The sequence below is a fragment of the Felis catus genome, chromosome A2, assembly GCF_018350175.1.
Source record: "Felis catus isolate Fca126 chromosome A2, F.catus_Fca126_mat1.0, whole genome shotgun sequence".
NCBI lineage: Eukaryota > Metazoa > Chordata > Mammalia > Carnivora > Felidae > Felis > Felis catus.
In genome coordinates this window covers 139,805,464-139,829,622 of record NC_058369.1, presented here as the reverse complement: position 1 = coordinate 139,829,622, position 24,159 = coordinate 139,805,464, and the positions used below count along the sequence as shown (strand labels likewise).

Here is a 24,159-nt window from a genome sequence, read left to right as displayed (position 1 = left end):
ATTGCAGGTGTGAATTTATGAGAGTTATATCAAAAAGAACACTAAAACGAAGGGCCTCTCTCCCATGGGGCTGTGTGGGTCCCTTTTCTCTTCAGCCGGGGTTGGAGGCCAAGATCAGCTCTCAAGGATCATTGTCGGGGCTGTCATGACCTAATAACCTTATTTTCCTGCCTCAGACATCTGTAGTTGCTGGGAGCTCCCACTTGGTCTATATCAGGCCACAGACACACGAGGGTCTAAAGTGGCAACACTGGGCAGGAGGCCTCTGGCTCTCCTTAGATACTGCCAGACTCTCATGAGCTGATTGATATTAGCCTGTGTTGTCCCAAAAGTAGCTTGGCCCCCTGCCTGATCCATAGGCAGCACCTAACAAACACACCTAAACAGGGTCTCATACGGGATTGCGTGGTGCAGGGTGGTGAGAGAGAGCCGTGAGTGGGTGCCGGAGAAGAAAGAGTACCTCGGGCATCAAGGCAAGGAGATCAGACCTGACACTCAGGAGGCCAGTTGCAAATACAAGTCCCGCTTCTAAGCCATTAGCTGCATCGAATTGGACAGCTTGGGCTCCACACAGTTGCACGGGGGAGAGTTTTCTCTGTTGAAGTGCCTACTTCCATCAGCTGACAAAATAATGTTTTAGAAAAGTTTTCAAGTGCTAGCGGTTTTTCTTCACTAACAAAAGTTCTGAAAGCATCTTATTTTGTTCTAAAAGCAATAAACCACTTTCTGTAGAACTAGAAAAATAAAAAGGAACACTAAAGTGAGAATAGCAGAAAGTTAATTTTTAGCCAGACCTGCATATATTTAATTCAAAATAATTGAATTTTAAATTAAAAATTTCCCGTTTTAAACCATTTCTATAACATTGGCTACTATTAAATGCATATAGTTTTATGTTGTGTTGTAAATTATTCAACTAAAACATGGAAGCATTTATTACTGATCTCTTTTGAGCACTATCAGTTTTGAGGTAAGTCTAGATCTTGGCTTTGATTTTGCAGTGATTAACAGATTTGAGAAAACATCAATTATTTCAGAGAAAAACAGCTCCTCCATGTAGTGAGGTAAATAGAAAAGTTCCCCAGTGCCATAATTTCCTTTTGGTATTGGGAGCACAGTAGAGTCTGGGGAATTGAAATACAATGCAGTCACTTTCCTCTCAAACTCAGAAGTTACTATCCAAAGCCAAGACCACTGAGTATCTTGATAGTTGGTAAATTGTACTTTCTTTTTGCTATTAATTCACTCTTGATAGTAATGAAGAATATTGTTAATAATTATGTGTTTGTTTTATTAAATTCCTGAAATATTCAGATGGCGATTTAGTGAACTCAGTTCAAATGTTAAAATATCAACCTACCGCTGCCCCTGTATTGGCCTTTTGGAAAGCTTTAGGAAAACATACAACTTCTATCCTTTTAATTCCCCCTAGAAACAAAGAGCCTTACATCAGTACTATGGCATGACAGTTTTTTCCACATTGACCCAATTAGCGTTAGAGTCCAAATTATAATTAATTACAACTTTAACCAGGAGTAAAGGAAACAGATCACTCTGAAATGTCCAGTCTTGGAACGGGCGAGAATTTGCTAAATAACGGTGCTTACTGTTAGCCCACATGTGGTACACAACTAATTATATACTATAGATTTTAAATGGTTGTGACTTATAATAATGTTGCATGCTTATGTTGGCATTCCCAAAATAAAAATTACTGACACACCTCAAAGTAGTGGAGGTACGGGTTAAAAATTTTACTTCATTTATTTGTGCCTTGAAAACTTGGTAGCCGAGTTGTTTTGCGTTTTTTTTTAATGAATAATTCAATATGTCCCCACTGGTTGTTTCCCATCTTTCTTAATGCTTGGATATTTTTTTTAAACGTTTATTTATTTTTGAGACAGAGACAAAGCATGAACAGGGTAGGGTCAGAGAGAGAGGGAGACACAGAATCCAAAACAGGCTCCAGGCTCTGAGTGGTCAGCACAGAGCCCGACGCGGGGCTCGAACTCACGGACCACGAGATCATGACCTGAGCCGAAGTCGGCTGCCCAACCGACTGAGCCACCCAGGCGCCCCTGCTTGGATATTTTTAAAATAGGTGTTTATCTTTTGGAAAGGGGACAGGATTTTAGACAAAGCTCTCCATTTTCCAGCCTAGGAAAGTAAATCCCTAAGAGGTGATGTGGCCAGGCAGGAGCTGGCCAATGGGAGTCACAGACAGAGGTGAGCAGGAGCCCGCCCCCTTGGTCTCCAGTTCCGTCTTGGCCTGTGCAAACAAAAACAGATTCTGGGGCATTTACAAAATAATATAATTTTTTAAAGGAAGACAGGAGATTCCATGAAGTTTTGTTTTCACCTCAGAAAATTTTCATAAAGCCCTTGAGTTGTGGGGGCAGAGGAAGAGAGTTGGTCAAAGGGTACAGAATCAGATAAATGGTATATGTTGTCCTATCACGTATGATATGAAACGTCCACAATGAGAATGCCAGGGACTGAACTAATTAGTTGGGGGAAAGATTCAAGACAGCAGATTCAGTTTCTGTTGTAAGGAGGAGAAAAATTCTGTCGGGGTCATGCGTCTTTCCGTAGAGTTGGGCATGATTGGGGAAAGTCTTAGCCTTAAGAACCCTTGGAGATGAAATGTAGTTTTCCTCCAGGGAAGAGTATCAGCTGCACCATAATTTTAGCAACTGTCCCCAATCTCCCGCCCCTCACAGACTCACCCACTGATTCCCAGAGCAGGGCTGATGATGAAAACAAACTCCGGCTCCTTCATTTCTGTCCAGAAAAGACTGAGCTCCCGCTCGTCCCTCCATCCTACCTCCGTCCACCCTGATCCACTCCCCCTGCCCCAACTAAAGAGATAATTAGGTGGGTAATTACTTTAAATGGTATCTAAGGAAACAATTTTGAGAAAGAGATGTATTAAAGTTGAGGGAAAATAAATGTTTTCATAATGAAGCAATTAGCATGATAGTTAAATGATGCTGTGCGACTCTTACGCTAGTACAAATAGATTCTACCCTTGCGTGCTGTCTGCCACAATTGTCCTGTCGATAATAGATATGGCAAGTGACCGCTTCTGACAAATGAAAGCCATCTGCAAATGGCACAAATCATTTCTTTCAGCACTACTGAAAGGCAAACCCTTAGAGCTAGTCACCTTTTAATCTGTGGATATGTTAGCAAGTGGCAAATGACCATTCTTTTGGGAACTGATTCCCAAGTGAAAAATACCACGGTGCTTCTTCTTTAATTAACAGCCTTTTCACATTGCTAGCACATTAAAGCCATCCTGAAGAACACCCGTGCTTATATAATCAATGTCACAGCGTCTCTGCCTAAACGAATAATAAATGTTCGGGCTCTGCACTAAGTGAAAACCTATTCTCCAAGACTTTCACCTTCATAAAGATGGGCTCATAAAAATCGAAAAAGGAAAAATTGGAATGTGGTCTCATGAGGATAAAAAGGCTAGTGTTAATAATTAACAAGGAGAGTGAAGTGGAGTCAAATTAGCCATAATAGAGCCCAGAGTGACTGGCAAAGTCACCTCTCATTATCAAAAAACTCATTAAGAAATGAAGAAGTGGAAATCCCGCTGGGTTATTCTCACACTTAGGCTGTATCAGAGATTATTTTTCAGATTTATTTCAAATGAAGAATGGTTAGGTCACCATATTGTATATTAGGTTAATCTTCAAGCTTTGAAATATGGAGGGCTGACACCTGCGTGTTATTCTGTCTCAAGCACTTAAATGAGCCGTGCATCTGAAATTCACGAATTGGTGTTTATAGATACATCTGTACATACATCTACGAGGCACAATGCAGAAAGGATATGACTTCTAGATGACAACAGGGCTGTGTGCCAGCCTAGTTTTATAGATAGGCACTTTTACAAACGATGAGATGACCACAAAAATGCAAAAATGTATTTAACTCCAGTTTCCAGAGTTGACTGAAAGCAAATTACATGTCAGAATGTGTTCTGCCAGTGTGTAGAGTAAAATAAATGTAAAAGCAAGCAGTCACTAGCCTTTTTTTTGGTAGTTGAGTTCCACAGTGTTGCTCTAGATTCTTTACCACATGTAGACATCTAAAATTTTCAGTCTGATTTTTATATTTTCATATATGAGAACTTAATGCCTGAAAAAAAAATAACCTGCTCTAAAATGCCTACGTGTCCCTCACAGTAGATTTGCAGAAAGCTCTGTAACCCCTACGGCCATGAGCATCAAGAAGCCTACACTTGAGGGTTGTTGATCACGTTACAGCCGAACTCAATTGTTTTCATCACCTAGGGTAGGCATTGAGGAACATAATCCCAGTCAGAAAGCTGTATGTAACTGGAATAAAATTACAGACTTCTCCATTTGGGTTTTTTTATTAATCTCATAAAAGACAGCATGAGAAGAGCAGGACCATGAGACTTCGTTGTCTATGTTTACCCTAAGCCTTGGTTAATGTTTATATCGGGTTTTTTCCTGAATTAATTCTGCAACAAACATGTACTGAATGCCTAAAATTTACAAGTCCCAGTGACTTTGCAGAAACCTGGATTAAAAAACAGTCCTGGCCCTTGAAAAGCTTATCATCTAGTAGAGCATATGGACATATATTGCCTTACTGACTATAATGCAATAGATTGTAGAAATAGAACTCAATTATGTGTACTGTACTATGGCATCTTTAATTATAGTTTTCAACTTGGATTTGTTGGATTTGGGGTTGCTGTCCAAAATATAGGAAACATAACACCAGTGCTATCGCTCCTTAGGTAGGTTAGGCAGATACGTAGGTAGGTAGGTAGGTAGATAATTTTTAACAAGTGCACCAAGGGGAAAGGAAGAATTGGATGTGGTTTTAGGAGGTTGTTATGCTCGTAATTGTACAAATTAAATATTACCAAACTATATAGATTTACTTATTAAGCTTTTAATTAAAAGGAAAATAAAACCCAGTGAGTTTCCTATTCTACTTAAACTTCGAAGGGACACTCTCAGAGTTTCCTTTAGGCAGTGGATATTTATTGGTATTTATTCAGCAAACACACATTTATGTAGTGCCTATTTAATGTGCCAGATTCTTGGCTGGTGCTATTCCTAGATCTCAGGGGATTTTTTTTGTTGTTTCGCTGTGTGTATTTTCTTCCTTGTACATCATTGTGTTTTAGGCTGAAAGCTTCCTGACTTTTCTCCTGAAGCCCTTGTTCAGATTTCAGTGATCCTCACTGTATACATTTGTCAACTAATTTTATGTCTTAGTCTCCTGGGTTTTCACTGTGCAGGATCCATACAGTTTGTAGTCCCTTGAATAATTGTTGTTTTATGGCAAAGTCTTGTTTTTATTGTGGTCAGTGCTGTTTATTTTGCTGGTCATGAGTTACTAGTTTCCTTCTCAAATGGCTATTTAGAATTTTAGGAGAAGTCATTCACCCTAGTAATCCATTAATGCTGACTGATTGGAAGGGGGTGGTACAGTATAAAATTGGATTAAATGGGCTCAGGAGTCACCAGCATATTTTTACCCTAAAAAGAATACAGGAACTCTTTTATCTGCTTATTCTTCACTTGTCCAGTGATTACTATCTCAGTAATTGTTATTAATTGGATCATAGTTTATATTCTTAGATGAAATCTTACTATTAAAAGCCTATGACAAGTACTTTTGTAAATGTAAGACTCTTTTTGGTATGTAAATAATCAACATTAATTTATTAATTATTGGGATGCTCAAAATAATTGGGCACATCCGCATCCCTAGTTTACCTTTTATTTAAGCCTTTTGCTTCCTTTTTGCCATTTCTAATTGTACTGTTCAGCTAGATGTCATTGATGCTTCATTATTTTCTGACAAGGTGGTATTTGGAAACATGGAATCTTTGAGGGGAAAATGATTATTTAACAAAGTAGATGCTGGGTCCTCCACTTACATTCTCGTAACCACTATTTTAGACTCCTTCCAAGCAGTCCTTTCTGCTTCCACACCTCGGATATAATGTCAGAAGCATTCTTGGAGGAGGCCACATTGAGGAGTTGCCTCTTGGAATAAGCTGTTAGAAGGGGTGCCCTGCAGAGGCTTGATCTGGACAGGTGGCAGCCCCAAATTGCAGCCTACCCTTACTAAACCGTATGGAGAAGATAGAAGCACTCATTCTGATGCCTGGGGCTCCATAGTAAGAGGGCGTTTGATGGTGCCTGATAGGAGTGGAATGCAAACTGGCATATGGGCAACTGAGAAGAAGAGCATGCATTTACATACACAAGTACAGTGTCCTGTGTGTTTCTCTAGTCTTGCCTTTTGACCCGAAGCTTTTGCTTTTCTTTCTTGCTCCTTCTGCATTTTTTCTGTATTTCTTTTCTTCTCTCTCTTCCTCCTTCTCTCCATCCCTCCCTTCTCCACCACGCACCCCCCCCCCCGCCACCTTTCCTGAGTCTAATTACCAAAGAAATAATACTGCCAATTGCCAGTTTTCTAAAACTTTGGAAAATGGGTCTATAATTTGATTTTTTTTAAAAAAAAGGAACACCCTGAGGCAACATGAGCAGACTTTTGGCCAGAAGTAAGCATCTGTGACAGGTCTTAGGAAATAGAGAAAACCTCCCTTTTCTCCTAATCTTCAGGATGTGTTAGTTTGCTACCAAGAGTCATGACTGAACAGAAAAAATACTCCTCTTGCCACATTCATTAAGATAAGAGACATAAAATAGCCACATTCATATCCAGCAGAATTTTTAGTAGTCTGGTCTTAGACATCTGGACTACCCTATTTTGAATAAGATATTCAAGGACACGTGAGTAGCTCAGGTTTAGCTTCTGATTTCAGCTCAGGTCATGATCTCACGGTTTGTGAATTTGAGCTTGTGCTGGCAGCACAGAGCCAGCTTTGGAGCCTCTCTTTCCCTCTCTCTCTCTTTGCACCTCCCCTGTGCTTTCACTCTCTCTCAAAAATAAATAAACATTAAAAAAAATAGGATATTCATACCAATAGCATTTAATACCATATATTCTATATAAAATTTGAAGAGATATACAGGCTTCAATAAGTTCTTAGACAGTTTCCTGAATAATAGTGTAGTCATCTTAATGTTGTATCCAAGTAATTATTCACTCAACAAACATTTGAACGATTGCTTGGAGCCATGCACTTTGCTAGATACTAAGAATACAGACATGGTCCCTGCCTCAAGGACCCTGCACCCTTGTGGGGGAGATTAGAAATGGCAGTAGGTACAGAAGTATGATCTGGACCACCGTGGAAGTCTGTACAAAGTAGTGAGTAAACGGGGGGAACCAGTAACTGGGCAAGGGGACAGCAGAGCAAAACATTTCCAGAAAGGTTTGGAGGAGTTAATTATAGACTTGAACTGACCGTGCAAATCATTATGGCTGGACCACAGCAAATATGAGGGTCAGGCAACAGAGATGAGCCAGAGAAGTCGTTTTAAGGTATGGCATGGATGGCCTTCATGTCATGCAAAGACTTTTAGAGTTTGTTGCTGATGATCCACTAAAGGTTTACAGTCTTTAGGAAGGACATTACTAGTTTTATATATTTGCAAGCCCCTCTGCTTGAGATTTGATTGACAAAGAGAAAATATGGATCCTGGAGACCAGGAAAGAGATTACTGCACTAGATAAGAAGGCTGGAGGAAGTAGGGCAACAGCAGTGACGATAAAGAGAGGGAGGGATGTGTTGAGATGGATATTAAGGATGCAAAGTACGTAGGTCTTGATTACTCTTTGGATGTAAAAAGTAAAAGCCAAGCAGGTAGTACAGTCACCAGCTTCAGATATAGTGATCTGGTGGACAGTCTCTGCTTTCACTCCCATGGTGGGAATACGAGAGAAACAGGCTTATTTAACAAGTTGGTGAATTCAGGGCTTAGCAAGTGTATTAAAAAAGAGAGCTCTTGCTAGAAATACATTTGAGTCAACTGGTACTTAATCTTAGAATCATTATAACATTTAATAACAACATTGAGTATTGATTCTCCTATGTGCTTCATTTTAACAAACTAAGTATGACTTAATAACCAACATACCTAATCTCTAAATGCATAATAAAGTAGCGTTTGGCTTGATGAGGTAGAGTTACTCTCATTTGTAGATGTAATGATTTCATAGGTGCGTGTGTGTTTTGGTCTTGGACTAGTTAAAAATAACGATAGTGCTTAACAGCACCTAAGATGTAGAGCCTGTGGCTCTTTGCATTTTTTTTTTTTACATTTTTATTTATTTTTGAGAGACAGAGTGCAAGTGGAGGAGGGGGCAGAGAGAGAGAGAGGGAGACACAGAATCTGAAGCTGGCTCCAGGCTCTGAGCTGTCAGCACAGAGCCCAACGCAGGGCTGGAACCCATCAACTGTGAGATCAAGACCTGAGCCGAAGTCAGACACTTAACCGACTGAGCCACCCAGGTGTCCCTGCATTTTTTTATTAGTAGCCCACATAAATTAAAGGTTAGGCTATAGTCTAGCTACATAGCAATGTGAAATTGTCCAGCTTTCGATGCGTATTATAAGCACATTGAATATTTTCAGTGTTCATTCATTTTTCACTTCATTGAGTCTAATAGTTTTGCTCAATCTCTTGACTTATTCATAGTGTAACTGAGTTTTTCAAAATTCTAATTCTAAAAACATAATTCATCTAAGATGTGGAGTAATGTGTTTGTCATTTGCAAGATTTTTCTACCTAAAATAACCTCTACTTTTCTAAGTCTTAAAAGATGCTGATAGGCTGCTGGTAGGTTGGATGAATGATGAATGGATGCATACACAGATAATAGTTTATGGTTATGTAAATTGAGAGGTGGCAGTATTATACTCTATGGAGGTTAAGGGCTCTTGCTCTATTGTTTAATGACTAGATGGCTTTGCCACATGCCCCCTAAATCCTCTGTGCCTCAGTTTCCTTATTGATAAGACTAAAAAAAATAATAATAGTGCTTCTATCATAGAGTTTTTGTAATGATTAAATGAGAGAATGCATATAAAAGACTTAGCACTGTGCTTGACACTCCAAAAATTCTGGCAAGGAGGAGGAAGAAGGAGGAGAGTTGTTAAGTGGAGATCCAATAAATTCAGATAGGAGTGTATTTTTTAATTTGCTTACCACAGTGACTTAGGTGGCTTGAGAGAGAATATTTCATCCTTAATGTTCAACATCCTTATTTAGGTGACATTTGGCAAAAGGAACTGAATTACGTGATCTATAGTACCTTGAGTTCTTTGATTGAATCTCTAGGAATAAATAAAGCTCTTTTCAGTGTGCTAATGAAAACATCATTAAGATAACATTAGTCTCCTAAATAAGACATTTATCTTTAAATATGATTATCATTCCCACTTTAATAGGAAATCTTTTCGCATATAGATAACCCAGAAAAAAAACCTACTTAACCACAAAAAATACTAAACCAAATTAACTAGAAATAGGAAAAAAAAAAACAGGGTTGTATTTTCCTCTGCATTTAGAATTTTTTCCAACCCCACTTTTACATGTCTGTAGTTTTCCAGCCTCTGACAAATTTCAGAATCCATTAAAGCAGTATTCATGCCACTATGGTAAGCATCACATACTTTGCCCAAGTTTTAAAACACTATTTAGCTCTTGGGGTATTTTTGCCCTGAGGAAGATTTATGTGGGAAATTGGCATATTTAGTGGAGCATTTTATATGACATTACTATTAAAGTTACTAGTTATTAGATTTTGTACACAGGCACACACAGCTATTCAGATCCATAGAAGTGAATGGGAGTCCTGAAGAACTTTCCCCCATCTTTCACCTCTGCTGCTCTAATCCCAGTCCCCATTCATCATCACCATCACCCTTTACCTGGTCTATTGCAGTGAAGCACTGAGCACTGAGTACCTTCTTTGCTTCCCCCCCCCCCCGCCTTGGTCATCCACTCCCATCTTCCACACAGCTGCCAGACACATTCTGTCGTGTCACTCCTCTGCTTAATAATAATAAAAATAATGATGCTTCCCTGAGGACCCACGTCCTACCATCTAGACATCACCTTGCACTATTCTTTCCCTGTCTCTCACCCTACTCCTGCCACACTGGCTTTCTCGTCCTTCTAGAAGTGCACCTGCTTATACCCTGCCTAGAACTTTCATACCAGCTCTTCTCTCTACCTGGAGATCTTCCCTCCAAATCTTCTGTGAATGCCACCCTGTCATTTAGGCTCAATTAAAAGACTATCTCTTCAGAAATACCTTTGCCAACCATGATGTATATTTTGAAATGAATATGTTTTCACTTTGAGAGTCAAAAAAAATCACAGCTGGGTTTAAGATATGTTCACTTGAGAAACAAACATGTACCATCATCTAAAAAATTTCAAATTATTTATTGAATATTACGTAACATTACTTAGTATTTTCCTATAGATTCTCTGTTCTTTCATGGTGCAACTTAGACACATACTGGCTGTCTTAGTCCATTCAGGCTGTTACAACAGAGTACCAGAGATTGGGTGGCTTATAAACAACAGAAATATATTTCTCACAGTTTTGGGGGCTGGGAAGTCCAGGATCAGAGTGCCCACAGATTCATTATCCGGTGAGAACTTGCTTCCTAGATGGCCATCGTTGAGCTGTGTCCTCAATGGCAAAAGGGTCGAAGGATTTCTCTGGGATCTCTTTTATGAGGGTACTAATCTTGTTCATGAGGACTCTGCCCTCATGACCGAATCATCCCTTCAAGGCTCCACCTCCTAATACGATTACATTGGAAGTTAGGATTTCAACCTATGAATTTGTCAGGGGAGTGGATGGGTGGGACACAAAGAGTGTATAGATAGCACTGAGCGTCTTCTAATGAAATTATGTCCTGTGCATAGAAAGCATCCACCTTCTGGTATAGGGAGGTGCACCTTACCTACTACCTACTTACTAAACAGTCCTGTCCCAGTAGCACAAATTCTAAGACCTCTACAACTGCTGTAAGTAGGGTGTTCCACAGTAGAATTCATTAAAGACAAATGGACACCTGGAAAATGCAGGGGATATGCTGTTTTCAAAGACTCATGTGGAAAATTGGGTAACAAGAAAATCCACAAATAACTGAAAAGTTCATGAATCAGATCAGACATTCCCAAGGCCACAGTCACCCTCCTGGTGAATTAAATAAGTGCATCTCTTACAAGTAATCAAGCTTAGCTCTTAGAATTAAATGGGTTTAGCTCTTTGTGATACACAGTATAGCACAGGGATTGTAACGCTCTTTATCACTATATTTACATGTGTCAAGACCTTCAGTGTATCCAATAGCTCCCTTGAATCTCTAGCAAGTAGTCCTATGCCTCATGTGTTAAACCTCTTAGAAAGTAAAAACATACCACCTGCCAGGAACATTTTATAGAGATATAATCTATTTGCAGTTTTGACAGCCATGCTTAGGAGGTTGATTATACTTCTTGATTAGCTCTCATGATATATTCAATATGAGGAGCAAGACCCATTATCATCTATGTCAGTTCTTCTGTGTCAGACTCTTTCAGGAAACATTTTTTTCACCCCTGTTTCCCAAATGCCTGATGTGATCCCTCTGACAAACATATTTCTGCTTGACTATTTCAGCACTTTTACGTAATGGAAAATTTCACAAACACTTGCAAGAGATCTTTGTGCCCTTGGTTGTTCGCTACGTGGATCTCATGGAGTCCTCCATTGCCCAGTCAATTCACAGAGGCTTCGAGCAAGAGACGTGGCAGCCTGTCAAGTGGGTATCTTGCCTGGTGTCCATGGAACATCTGTCTCTTCAATCCTGACCTTATGACTTTACACGTGGCCGTCTGTAGTTCTTGCTTATGGTGGTCCCTTCCCACGTTGTTTGTTTCTTTACAGGAATATCGCCAACAGTCTTCCCAATGTAGCTCTTCCAAAAGTTCCAAGTCTGCCTCTTAATCTTCCACAGATTCCTAGCTTTTCTACTCCTTCGTGGATGGCTTCTTTATATGAGTCCACGTGTGTATTCCTCACTTATTTCCTGGTGGTGTGTGAGCTAGTGCATGGCCTGGGCTGTGTTCTGTGCACATGTGTTTAGATTGCATGGCATTTATCATCGTTGGTTGAGGGACACTATGTTTTGGTTTTGTTTGAGTTTTTAAGCTATTAAGCTAAGCTTAGCATAGCGATGATAAATGATGCAGTTTTGTTTTTTTTTTAACACTCATTGGATTGATGTAGCCTGTATGTAATCTGTTGGTCCGAGGTCATTTTGCAACCCAGGTTGTAGACTCCAGCCTAAATCATAGAGTTCAGGCAATCAATGTGGTACCAGTATGTCTAGGAACCTTAGTTGACTCCAGCTTTGTTACTTCCCACATAGGTTCTCTTGCACATGGAGAAAACCATTGTAAGAACAGTTTCAAGAATATAATCCTTTTTTCTTAGTCTCACTTTTAAAGAAATAATATTGTAGGTTGCAGAGAAGTGATTGTCCTTTATTTCCTAACACGAGCAAATTCTTCTTTTGTCCTTTCACATATCAGTTGATGTGACCCGTTATTTTTACATAATCTGTGTATCTTTAAAAACTGTATTTATTAACTCCACCTTGTGATAAGCCTACCTATTGCAGATTTGGTAACTAAGGGTCATTAAAACGAAAAGGACACAGGCTTTGAAATTGAGCAGCACTGCATTTAGACCCTTGCTCGTTATTCATTAAGTTCTCTCCTACCCTCAGTTTCCTCAGCTCTGAAATGGTTATGATACGTAATTTAAAGACATTTTTGTGAGAAGAAAAAAGGGGGGAGAAAACTATGAAAAGTTCCTGGCACACCCTAGGCTCTCAATCATAATAACTACTCCTATTCTACATTATGATTTTATTGTCATTATTACTGTCATCAGTCATCATTATTCATGATTGTATAGTTTTCAAAAATATGAGCCTCATAGGCAACAGATGAACTCAATAATAGTCCCTGTTTTGCCCAAGATCTCCCATGAAGTCAGCTAGAAAGAATAATACTAGAGGAAGAAAAATAGCTACCATTTATTGAGCATTTATTATGTCCCAGTTACAGTGCCAAATCCTTTATCTCATTTAAGCCTTATAACAACCCTGTGAGGTAAATGTCATTGTCCCCGTTTTACAGTTAAGGAAACCAAGTCCTAAAGAAGGTAAGAAACAGAACCTGCCCGGGGTCTCACAGTAAGTGAGTGACAGAGGTGAGCTTCGAATTGAGGTCTGCCTGACAACCAAGCTCTCACTCCTCTCATTTATGTATCAGGCTTCCAGAGAATATACTAGCTAAGAACTTGTCCAGCATCCTGTGTGCCAGTCCTCCCACCACTGTTAAACCTGCTCCCAGTCAAGGCTGCATACGTTCAAGAAAAGAAGACCAAGAAAGAGAAGAATAACTTGCAAGACAGCTTAGCAATACTTCTCTAAGTTAAACATCGTCACTGTGCCCGTGCTAATTATTAGGATATTGGGTTACATGTGAATCTTTATCAGGCAAATGCTTTGGGCACTTACGGTGTATAGAGTGGTGTGTGTGTGTGCTTGGCAATTATCTAGGAAGTATAATGAATCTAAGTTGATGTGTTTTTGTGCTTCTTAATACTGTTTTATAATTTCACTCCTCTTCTTCCTCATCCCTCATCTGTTTCCCCCCCCCCCCTTGATTTTCACCAAGAACACCATTGTGGGCATTACCTTGTGAAATTTAGATTTTTTTGTCATTATTATTTTATTAGCTTTGAGGTATGTCTGAAACCTGAATCTCATTATTGGAAGCCCCTATTTAAAATGACCCTCAGGACACGAGTCAGGACAGACTGTGGCTTTGTAAATAAAGTGCTCATATTTTCATCATTCTGGATAAATAAAAAAATATGGTATACAAGTTAGTCACTATTATCTTTTCCTGCTAGGATTATCAACATTAGGCTCTTCAGCAGGGTGCTCAGAATTACTTATTAATGTTATGATGTAATCACAACTAGTTGTTGTTTTTTTTTATTTGCAGGGGGAGGGGAGGAGGGAGTTGTTAAAGATTTTATTTTTATTTTTTAAAGTAATCTCTATTCCCAATGTCGGACTTGAACCCACGACCCCAAGATTAAGAGTTGCATGCTCCACTGACTGAGCCAGGCCAGGTGCCAGTTTTTTAAATTTTTGTTATAAAGCATTAAATACCGCCCGAATCGTTCCATTTCATATATATAAGGAATTAAAAGTACAACACAACTATGGCTTTAAAGGTACATCCTTATCTATTAATGTATGTATCACCTTACAAGGTTCTCCTCCCCATCTTCCTTCTGGGTTTTTTTCAGCTCTAAAAGTAGATGCAGTAAGATAAGTTCCCTACTGGTGGTTTTAGGAAATTATCTCAGAATCCATTATTCACATTTGAATTCTTTGATCTGTTAATAATACTTTCGGAATAGGTGACTGATTAGAAATAATTTTAAAATGAAAAAGTTCTGAGTAAATTGCAAGGTATATATTCCAGCTCAAGAGAAAACCTATTTACATTTTTTTATCTAAGTATAACAAACACTTGTTACCGTAATTACATTCCCAATTAAGCACACTTATTATTCTAGAGTCTTACCATAGCATCAAAGAACAGTACATATTCCATACTCTCTGTAAAGATTTGTTATATGTTATGAGAAAGTCCATTTTCAATAGAATTCCACCTTCACTATTTCAGAGTTTGTCTTGATGGTGGTTTTTGTTGTTTTGTTATGCTGTGAAGAATACATTCATGTTGCAAATAGCTACTTATATGTCTCCACAGTAAATAATGATAAGTAGTAGGTTTGCTTCTTTAACCAATTATATTCAATTACTTTTAAAATCTAGGTCCTCTAATTTACCGCATTGTATACTATGGATATATAGGAGGATTTTGCCTGGTCATTTTTTCCTCTTATTTTTATTCTATATACGGCAAAAGGGAGAAATAAGTATGGTGTTTCTTCTCACATTTTTCACATCGACATCAACATGGTTTGTCTGGTTCTTTTGATTGATGGTAGTTTGGGGGCACTGATATTTAAGGTGTGAAGAGATATTGAGTAAAGAGGTGGCATCAGGGCTTTGCTGCGATTCTCCCTTTGAGAATTAACTCTGGGCACATGTTGGCTAGGCAAGGAGACCATGAGGAATTACAGGCAGATTGGGAGAAGAAACACAAAGTAGGCTGGTAATGCAGGAAAGATGCTGAGGTGCAGGTGGTGGAGGCAAATGAGCATTTAATCAGCCAGAGAAGGAGGTGATTTTTTTAAGCCAACTAATTAAGATATATTTATCCAAACAAAGTGGGTATTTAAAAGAATTTTATTTTTATAGGGGCACCTGCATGGCTCCCTCCATTAAGTGTCCAACTTTGGCTCAGGTCGTGATCTCACAGTTCACGAGTCTAAGCCCCACATCAGGTTCTGGGCTGACTGCTCAGAGCCTGGAGCCTGCTTCGGATTCTGTGTCCCTCTCTCTCTCTGCCCTTCCCCCTCTCACCCTCTGCCTCTCTCTCAAAAATAAATAAACGTTTAAAAATATATAAAAGAATTTTACTTTTATAAAAGTTTTCTGCTGTGCTTTTGTGATAAATTATTTTATTTCTCTGATTTTCTTTTGCACACCCAAAACAGAACTTTTAGGTTAGTATATGTGAAACATTTATGGGAAAGCTGAGGAGAAATGAATCACACAGGGGCTTCTTTCTCCTTTAATTCTTAAGTTTCAGTGTGTTTTAACATAGGAGCATTTTACTCTCAAAGCATCTGTTTCCTTATTAGGCTATATACTTGCATAATGGAAAGGAGTACTATTATCCTTTGCCCAAATGTTATATGTACTTTGATACGAATTACTTTCCTACACGGGGTGAAGCTTCAGTCCTCTAAGTAATTTTGCCACAGCAGTGACCACAGAGCAGATCTACGCTCCACAGTTAGATGGATGGAACGATCTGAAATACATGAATTGGTTCCCACTGCAGAACACCCTGAATGTCATTTCTCCGTTAGACTGTATAGATACCTTGTACTGTTAGGTTGAATTGTGAGCGAGAAAAGTCAAAAGGCATTTCAAAATGGGCATAAGATTTGCCTCCCTTCCCGGCCTTTATTCCACTGGCAGTTCCTGTTTCACCTTTACCCATAATTGAGAAATTTAAGGATCTTGTACCCTACGTACGTGTCTGTAGACACACAGAAGCCGTTGTGATGACAAAGACACATACATAGGCATGAGCAGAAGAGTAAAGATTCCAGTTGCTGTCATATGGGTTTTCTTATGTAAAACATACTTTTTGGAATTTCTAGGAGGAAACATTTATGAATTTTATCTTTATCTTAAAGATTGGTAAAAAGCATTTGAAATGTTCTTCCCTGTCCAATCTGATTTATTTTCCTTAGTGAAGTACCCTTATCCATTCTACCCCTTTCTATGAAACTTTACTACTAGATTCATTTCTATTTTGTTTTGGGTGTTTTGCCTTACCTTATTAAGAAGAAGTGAAAAGGAAGAGATTTAGAAGGTTGAATAAAGAAAATACCAATGATTAAGGAATTTACCTGCTATTTTGTTTTTTGGGTTTTTTTTTTTTACTAATGGCTATTGATACAGAAAGGAAATCACAATGTATTGTCGATCTCATAGCTAACCATGGCCATTGATGATGCTCTTCGTGTTTCCTTTTTCTTCTAGCAATGGCTCAGCAACATCAGAAGACCTTTTTTGGAAACTTGACGCACTGCAAATGTTTGTCTTTGATCTACACTGGCCAGAACAAGAATTTGCCCACCACTTAGAGCAAAGACTTAAACTAATGGCCAGTGATATGATAGAGGCCTGTGTCAAAAGGTAGACCTGTGTTTTCAAGTCGCTGCTTAGTATGCCAGCAGCCAAAGTGGCACTTTTCACCAAGCACCTGTTACATAATTGTCACAAGGGAAGGTTTCGTTATGTACTGCTATTACAAAATTTAATGGACATGAGGTTCTCAGACCTAAATTCTGGGGCCCCCTGTAACTGACAGGCTTGACCTGAAACATTTTTTTAGGCCTCCTAACCATTGCCCTCATCAGTGGCATCCGTACTATATTAATCATTTCTGTTGTGCTTATTGTTGTCTCTCTGGGAATACTGTGCTTTAAATTCCCAAGGCAGTACTTCTGGAGACATACGGAAAAGGTCTGTTAAGTACTTTATGCATTATGCACTATGTCTGTATGCTGTGAAATGGCCTGGCGAACTCCAATTATGCTCAGTGCCATTGATTCTTCCCTCTTCTCGTAGTCTCTTTCAATATCAAATGAGTTCCAAGTATCCATTTACATTCTCCAGAATTTAACCAGAAATAAATTATGAGGCTTATGGATTCTTCCAAATGTGCTTCCTTTTTTTTCTTTTTTTCTTTTTGTTGTTTTTTTTTACATTTCCTACAAAATCAGCATTGTATCTCTCATTAGCCAAGCATTGTTTTTCCCATTGCCCTTATTCATGACACATATAAGGACAATGTGGGCAGCATATTGGAAGAAACACTGGCTGGAGCAATTGAATAATCCTGAATTCTTCAAAGGAAGAACAATCCTGCCTTTAGAATAAGGTTTAATGGCTTCCTAAGGCAAGGCCATGAATTAGATTATTTAATGTTTAAAAAATCATGTTTGTCATATGTGATTCTGATGTCTCAAATTTATGGAGGTTCTCTGGATACTTTAGCAAAAATAAAATTCCAAATTGCCTGTTCCACAGTTTCTTTCAAACAGCTATCTACAATTATGGGTATTTGAAAGAAAACCTAAGTGATGACATTCATTATGATGTTTTAGAGTTTTCCAGACTTCTACGTTTCTTTATTTGGTAAACTCTGATGCAGAGGATTTGTTCTGCTTTAATGCAGAGAAGTAAGTGGTTTTTATACTTGGAAATTAATCCAGGCAGTTAAGTAAAACTAAGACGTCTTTCTATTAAGAGTTATACACTAGATGTAACAAATAGCTTCATTTGGGTAGAGATACTGTCTGCATGACTGCAAAAGCTCTGTGTAATATAAAATATCTCTGTGATCTCTCCTGTGAGACACCTGAGAAAGAAGAGCTTCCCATCCCCTAGCTCCCAAGCAATGCAACACTCTGTATTTGCATGTTTTAAATTAGCATCTTGTAGTGTTGATTTCACTTTTACTGAACAGGTGACACAGTTCAGAATTACTTACTATGAATTCATGTTTTAATAACTAGAACAAGAACTGCATTTGAACTCAAGCTGCAAAAGGCAAGCAAAACAACTGACTTGCGCATTCCAGCTTCTGTGTGTACAATGTTCAATGTCTTAGTCGATGCCAGAAAGCAAAGCGCCAAACTTTGTGCCCTGGATGGAGGACAAGAGGTAAGCGAACTGAGTGTCACATATGGATATGCAGCATGGGATACTGGATGCTGTTTCCAGAAGTCTTTGGTTTGATTAGACTAAAAGACCAAGGTCTCCAATAGAAGTGTTTGATCTTTTCTTTACTATAATAGTGGAAGGCCCTTGATTATCCTTTCTTCATGTCAGTTTCTTCTTTTTTATATGAAGACTGCCTAAGATTTTACAAGTGGCCATTGAATTTCAGATACACCTTTTAACAGCTTAGGTGTTGTGTTTTTACATAAACCTTACTTTTCACAAGCAAATAAGAAAGCTAGAAAGCTACCTGCTTTGTTTATACAAATCTAGAGTATCCTGAGTTTGCATTCAAAAGACAAGGCACAGAAATAGCATATGAAATATTTTATTTATACAAAAGTTTCCATTTTTTTACAGATCTGGTAGAAACGTACTTTAAAAATTAGGCTTTTTTTTGTTTTAATAAATATCCCATTGTTTCACTTCAATTCATGTTTTGTTTGGTTCTATGTTCAGAAACAGCTTATTTACCTTTTTGTTGAGAGTGGCTATTGGATGAAAATGGATCTATTTTTCTTAGGTTATCTGTTTAAGTTGACATTTTGTTGCCTCTTTTCTCATTGTAATTACTTTTCATCATTTTTTTACTCTTCCCCTATGTTCTCCTTCATCATCTTTTTTTTTTTTTTCTCCATGGCATGATCCAGTTTGGTAGTCAATGGGTAAGTCTGATTTTTTGTTGTTGTTAAAACACACTTTCATTTGAATTATTATTTTTGTAAATGTACATTTTTAAATTTTCATCTTTTCAAGTGAAAATAATGTAATTCCATTTTCTTGTTTATGGTTTTTATACACATGTATAACACTAATGACTCACCATAACTTAGCAATACCCAGAAACACGTTAAAGTACACATACTTATACCTTAAATAATGTCAAGGGGAATGTTTCCTCCCTGTTAGGCTGCAGAAACACAAACTGCTTTTAGATTTTTAAGGATAAAATTATTTAAAATGAAATTAATTCACCCTCCTTTAAACAAAATTCTAAAAAAATTCAGAAGCAGAGTGATTATAACTATTTTCAAGGTGCATATATCTGTAGTATGTACTTCCACTAATCCTAGAAAAATTTGGAGTTTGGGGCTTTGGATGACATAAAGTACATGTCAGGGTACCTCTAAATTCGAAGACCAGGAGGCCATTCCTAAGGTCACTTCGTGCAGAAGAACCCAATTGTGGATTTCAATAAGGTACATGCCCACCAGTGATACAGTCTTTCCTCCCACTCATAGCCTGGGAAGTAACCATCGTCAGAGGCAGGTAAGAGGCAGACCTGTGTCAGGAGCCTTTCAGCTCCTCCCCGCTACACAAGGTTGTCTTGAGTTACCACCCAGAGCCTCAGAGGGACATGATTTGAAAACTTATATGCCTGTATAATTGACTAGGTGTTACATAAATACATGTAAAATAGGGGCGCCTGGGTGGCTCAGTCGGTTGAGCGTCCGACTTTGGCTCAGGTCATGATCTCGCAGTCTGTGAGTTCGAGCCCCGTGTCGGGCTCTGTGCTGACAGCTCAGAGCCTGGAGCCTGCTTGGGATTCTATGTCTCCCTCTCTCTCTGCCCTTCCCCTGCTCATGCTCTGTCTCTGTGTCAAAAATAAATAAAACATTAAAAAATAAAACAAAATAAAAATATGTAAAATATATATTATATATATATATGTTTTGATAAGTCAGTGTTTTTGTGCTCTCTGGGTATGTTAAATCTTACAAGTCTTAAAGTTGCCACCTGGGAGTCCAGCTCAGGGTGAGTCTACTAGGTTAACGATTCTCATCCAAGCAGAAGGGCTTATGTAGCTCTGAAAAAGGATAAGAAGGCCCACTATTGGTGAATTTCATACTTATTTATCCCAGACATAGACATTAACTATTTGGCCATACTTTATGTGCATGCACACATATTTCATTCTTTGAGTAATTCAAGAGGAAAAAATACATTTCTAATACCATAGCATACAACCTTACAGCTGTATTAATATTACCTTTCACATTTTCACATTACCTTTTCACATTTTTCAGTACTCAGATGTGAGCCTTTGATGGTATACTGTCTTAAGTCTTCATAAGCCCATCCATTTCTTATCAGGTTCATAGAATCATCTTGCCTCTTCCCATTAATATTGGATTTACCCATTTGTTTTTATTTTAACATACACAGCAGTACCTGACACATAATAGGCACTTAGTAATATTTGTTGAATGAGCAGACTGGTATGTTGTCACTACTTTAAAAATCCTCCCCTGTAAGAAACGAACTTATTCCAGTACTAAAAAAGGAAAAACAGGCACACAGGCAGATGACAAAACATTGTTGCATTGTCAAATGATGTCTTATGTTAACAAGTAGATGGTTTTGAAGAGTAATCTGCTACTGTTCATTATATTTGCACCTGTACCTTCTCACCAGAGACAATTAGTTCCCCACAACTTTCACACAATTAATAATATAGTTCAAAATGTGCAGGTGTAAAACCCATTAGCAACTATGAAAAGTGGTAAACAAGAATTTCAGTGCAGAAGAAGGATTTTATACTTTGCTTTTAATCACCAGTAAACAGACCCACATAACTGCACAGGCTTTCCCTCTCTGTGCCCGAGATAAGTTTTGGAATTGTTGCAAATTAGCAAATACATTACCTGCATAGGTGAACCAGTGGACCCCATTCTGTAGTAAGCAGCAAATTAAAAACTCAATTATTGCACAATCTGGAACCTTGTGAAATATATACTTACACATAGGTAAACCTAGTAGAAAGATTTTTCTAACTTTTAGGGAATTGCCTCGCCAAAGTCCCCAGTAAATTTGTTATATGCCGCTGCTGAGATAAGACCTTCTCAGCTCCTTTCCCACAAGGCAGTGCCTTCTGTGCTCCTAAGTGAGGATTCTGTTTTCTCACGTGGCACACGATGATGCAAACGTGCTCAACCGCAGCCCAGAATGGTGTTTAATGGAGTCATTAGTGAGCGAATGATCCACTCATGTGACAGCTATGCATAATGAGTCAGCAGTCTGAGGCCAGTTCCTGAGGGATAGATGTTGAGATCACAAAACCACCAGTGTTTAGAAATCTTCACTCTCCATAAACTGCCTGGGTCTTAGTCCTCAGTGCCGCTGTGTCGGATGGCCCATCCATTGAGGATGAAAGCACATTAATGGAGGCTACTTGTGCAGGATTTGTTCTCAGCTACAGTAAAATGTTTCCATTTCCAGAACTAACAATCCAATACCTTTCAAATTCTTCCCAAGAGAAGGACAAAATCTTTTAAGAATGCTGATCGTACTGGCATTTGATTAGTCTTCATTTCTTGTGTGCTTACCTTAACAACAGTCAGATGAAATGATGATATTTACCTAAGTGTAGGGAGACCAGGATTTCAGACTCTTGCCTGATCTCTGAATTCCCTGGGCTCCATGAAGTAAGAATTCTTTAAAGGTTAATTTTAATCTAAAGTCAGAGTCATCTGCTGGAGAAGCAGGGCACATACACTTCATTTTTCAGGGCAGATGTAGGGAGAATTATTCTAAGAAGTGAGCTGTAATTTGCCAGAACCCCGGTATGTTAGGGTTAGCGATCCAACTTGAAATATTCTGATAGAAATTTTATAGGTTTTTATTGTTGCAGACCAAAAATTTGCAGATTTTTATCAAAAATTCGGTCTGTTGGGGTGCCTGGGTGGCCCAGTGGGTTAAGCACTTGACTCTTGATTTCAGCTCAGGCCATGATCTCACACTTCTTGGGATTGAGCCCCGTGTAAGGGCTCTGCACTGGGATTCTCTCTCTCCCTCTCTCTACAGCCCTTCCCCACTTGCATGTGCTCATGCACATGCACACATCTCTCTCTCTCTTTCTATCTCTCTCTCTCTCAAATAAACTTAAAACAATGTTGTTGTTTTTTTTAATTCAACCTGTTAATGTAAATGAACTATCTACCAGTTTTAGGTTAGGTAATGTAAATGTCTATGCAAATAAATTCTGTTCTTATCTGTGATCTCTTGGTATGTTTTGTTTGTGTTTCTCTTTGGAAGCTGTCTGGATTCCCTGATGAATAACTCTTTCCAGCTAACCTTCTATCTCTATGTGGCATACGTGGGTTATTCTCTTTGCAGAATATATATATATAATGTGAATTCTGAGGCTATCTGCCCAGTTCATGCAGACCACCTCTACCAATGGTGCAACTAGAGGAGATTCTGGAAGTTTTAATATTAGTGAAAGTTCAAGCTAATCAGATAAGTTTACAATAGCAAAATCTCCTGTTATAAAAACCTAACAAACCTTATGCTATTTGGGTTTGCCCCTTGGGTAGTACATTTAATATACTTTTCTTCCTTTTTAATTTTTTGTTTCTCTTCGCCTTCTCCTCCTCCCTCACTCCCTCCTTCTCTCACTGCTCTTGGCTAGATAAGATGTCAAAGAAAATAGCAATTTAAGGGTGTGTATAATAGGAGAATTTGATGGCTCCTAGGGTCCATGGCTTTCCCTGCCTTTTGATAAAAAGGGTGTAAGGAACCTCCTTAGTGGCTCATCTCTTGATTTTAAGATGTGCCCAAATCGATCCAGTCTAAAAGTTTAACATGTAGAAACTCTATAGTTTCATATCCAATAGCCTTCTGATGACATCTGATTACTTTTGAGTTAAAAAAAAATGTAATATATGGGGCTCCTGAGTGGCTCAGTCTCTTAAGCATCCAGCTCTTGATTTCAGCTCGTCATGATCTCCCAGTGGTGGGATAGAGCTCTGCATTGGGCTCTGTGCTCTGGGCCCAGCACAAAGCCTGCTTGGGATTCTCTCTCTCCCCCTCTCTCTCTGCCCCTCCTCTGCTCATGCTTTCTCTCTCTCTCTCAAAAGAAATAAACATTTAAACTTTTTGTAAATTTATTTTAAGTTTTATTCATTTTTCAGAGACAGAGGGAGACAGAGCATGAGTCGGAGAAGGGCAGAGAGAGAGGGAGACAGAATCTAAAGCAGGCTCCAGGCTCTGAGCTGTCAGCATGCAGCCCAACCCATGGACTCTGAGATCATGACCTGAGTTAAGTCGAAGGCTTAACCAACTGAACCACCCAGGTGCCCCTAAAAAATTGTTTGGGTGAAGTATATGACAGAGGCACCTGGCTGGCCCAGTTGGTAGAACATGCGGCTCTTAATCTTGGTGTTGTAAGTTCGAGTCCCCGGTTGGGTATAGGATTACTTAAAAATAAAATCATTTTTAAAAAGTGAAATGTGGGGGTGTCAGGGTGGCTCAGTTGGTTAAGCGTCCAACTTCAGCTCAGGTCATGATCTCACAGTCTGTGAGTTCAAGCCCCATGTCAGGCTCTGTGCTGACAGCTCAGAGCCTGGAGCCTGCTTTGGATTCTGTGCCTCCCTCTCTCTCTGCCCCTCCCATGCTCATGCTCTGTCTCTCTCTGTCTCAAAAATAAATAAAAACAATTTTTTTAAATTTTAAAAATAAATAAATGAATAATGAAATGTGTAACAAACATAAACATATCAAGTATATATTTAACAATTTGGAACTGCTCAGAGGTCTGGGCACCTTGATCCCTACATGTTCTTTCCAGGGAAGAGAGAGGTGAGAAGCTTAAAGCCCATCTCCTGTATCCCTTTCGGACTCTACCCCAAAGAGGAACCTCAGTCTGGTATTTCACTTCCTCCTGCTGCACAGATACAAATTTGGAGACAGAAGGATATGAAAAGAGAGTAGCAGGGAGG

The 24,159-nt window shown here is 38.8% G+C and overlaps 1 protein-coding gene and 1 non-coding gene across 24 annotated transcripts in view; both read left to right on the top strand.

Moving 5' to 3' along the window:
* CADPS2 (calcium dependent secretion activator 2) overlaps nucleotides 1–24,159 on the top strand; it is a 540,930-nt gene that overhangs the window by 464,391 nt on the left and 52,380 nt on the right. For 9 of the 23 annotated variants that reach the window (XM_045052688.1, XM_045052676.1, XM_045052666.1 and 6 more), the window contains 5 exons: nucleotides 11,599–11,740; nucleotides 11,866–11,985; nucleotides 16,694–16,849; nucleotides 18,235–18,382; nucleotides 19,090–19,104. In XM_045052688.1, the coding sequence (XP_044908623.1) occupies nucleotides 11,599–11,740; nucleotides 11,866–11,985; nucleotides 16,694–16,849; nucleotides 18,235–18,382; nucleotides 19,090–19,104 (581 nt within the window). The remainder of the gene's footprint in view (nucleotides 1–11,598; nucleotides 11,741–11,865; nucleotides 11,986–16,693; nucleotides 16,850–18,234; nucleotides 18,383–19,089; nucleotides 19,105–24,159) is intronic. The other 14 variants (XM_045052678.1, XM_045052686.1, XM_045052684.1 and 11 more) reach the window with 3 other exon arrangements.
* Nucleotides 53–182, top strand: LOC111559651. Its single transcript, XR_002740775.1, has one exon.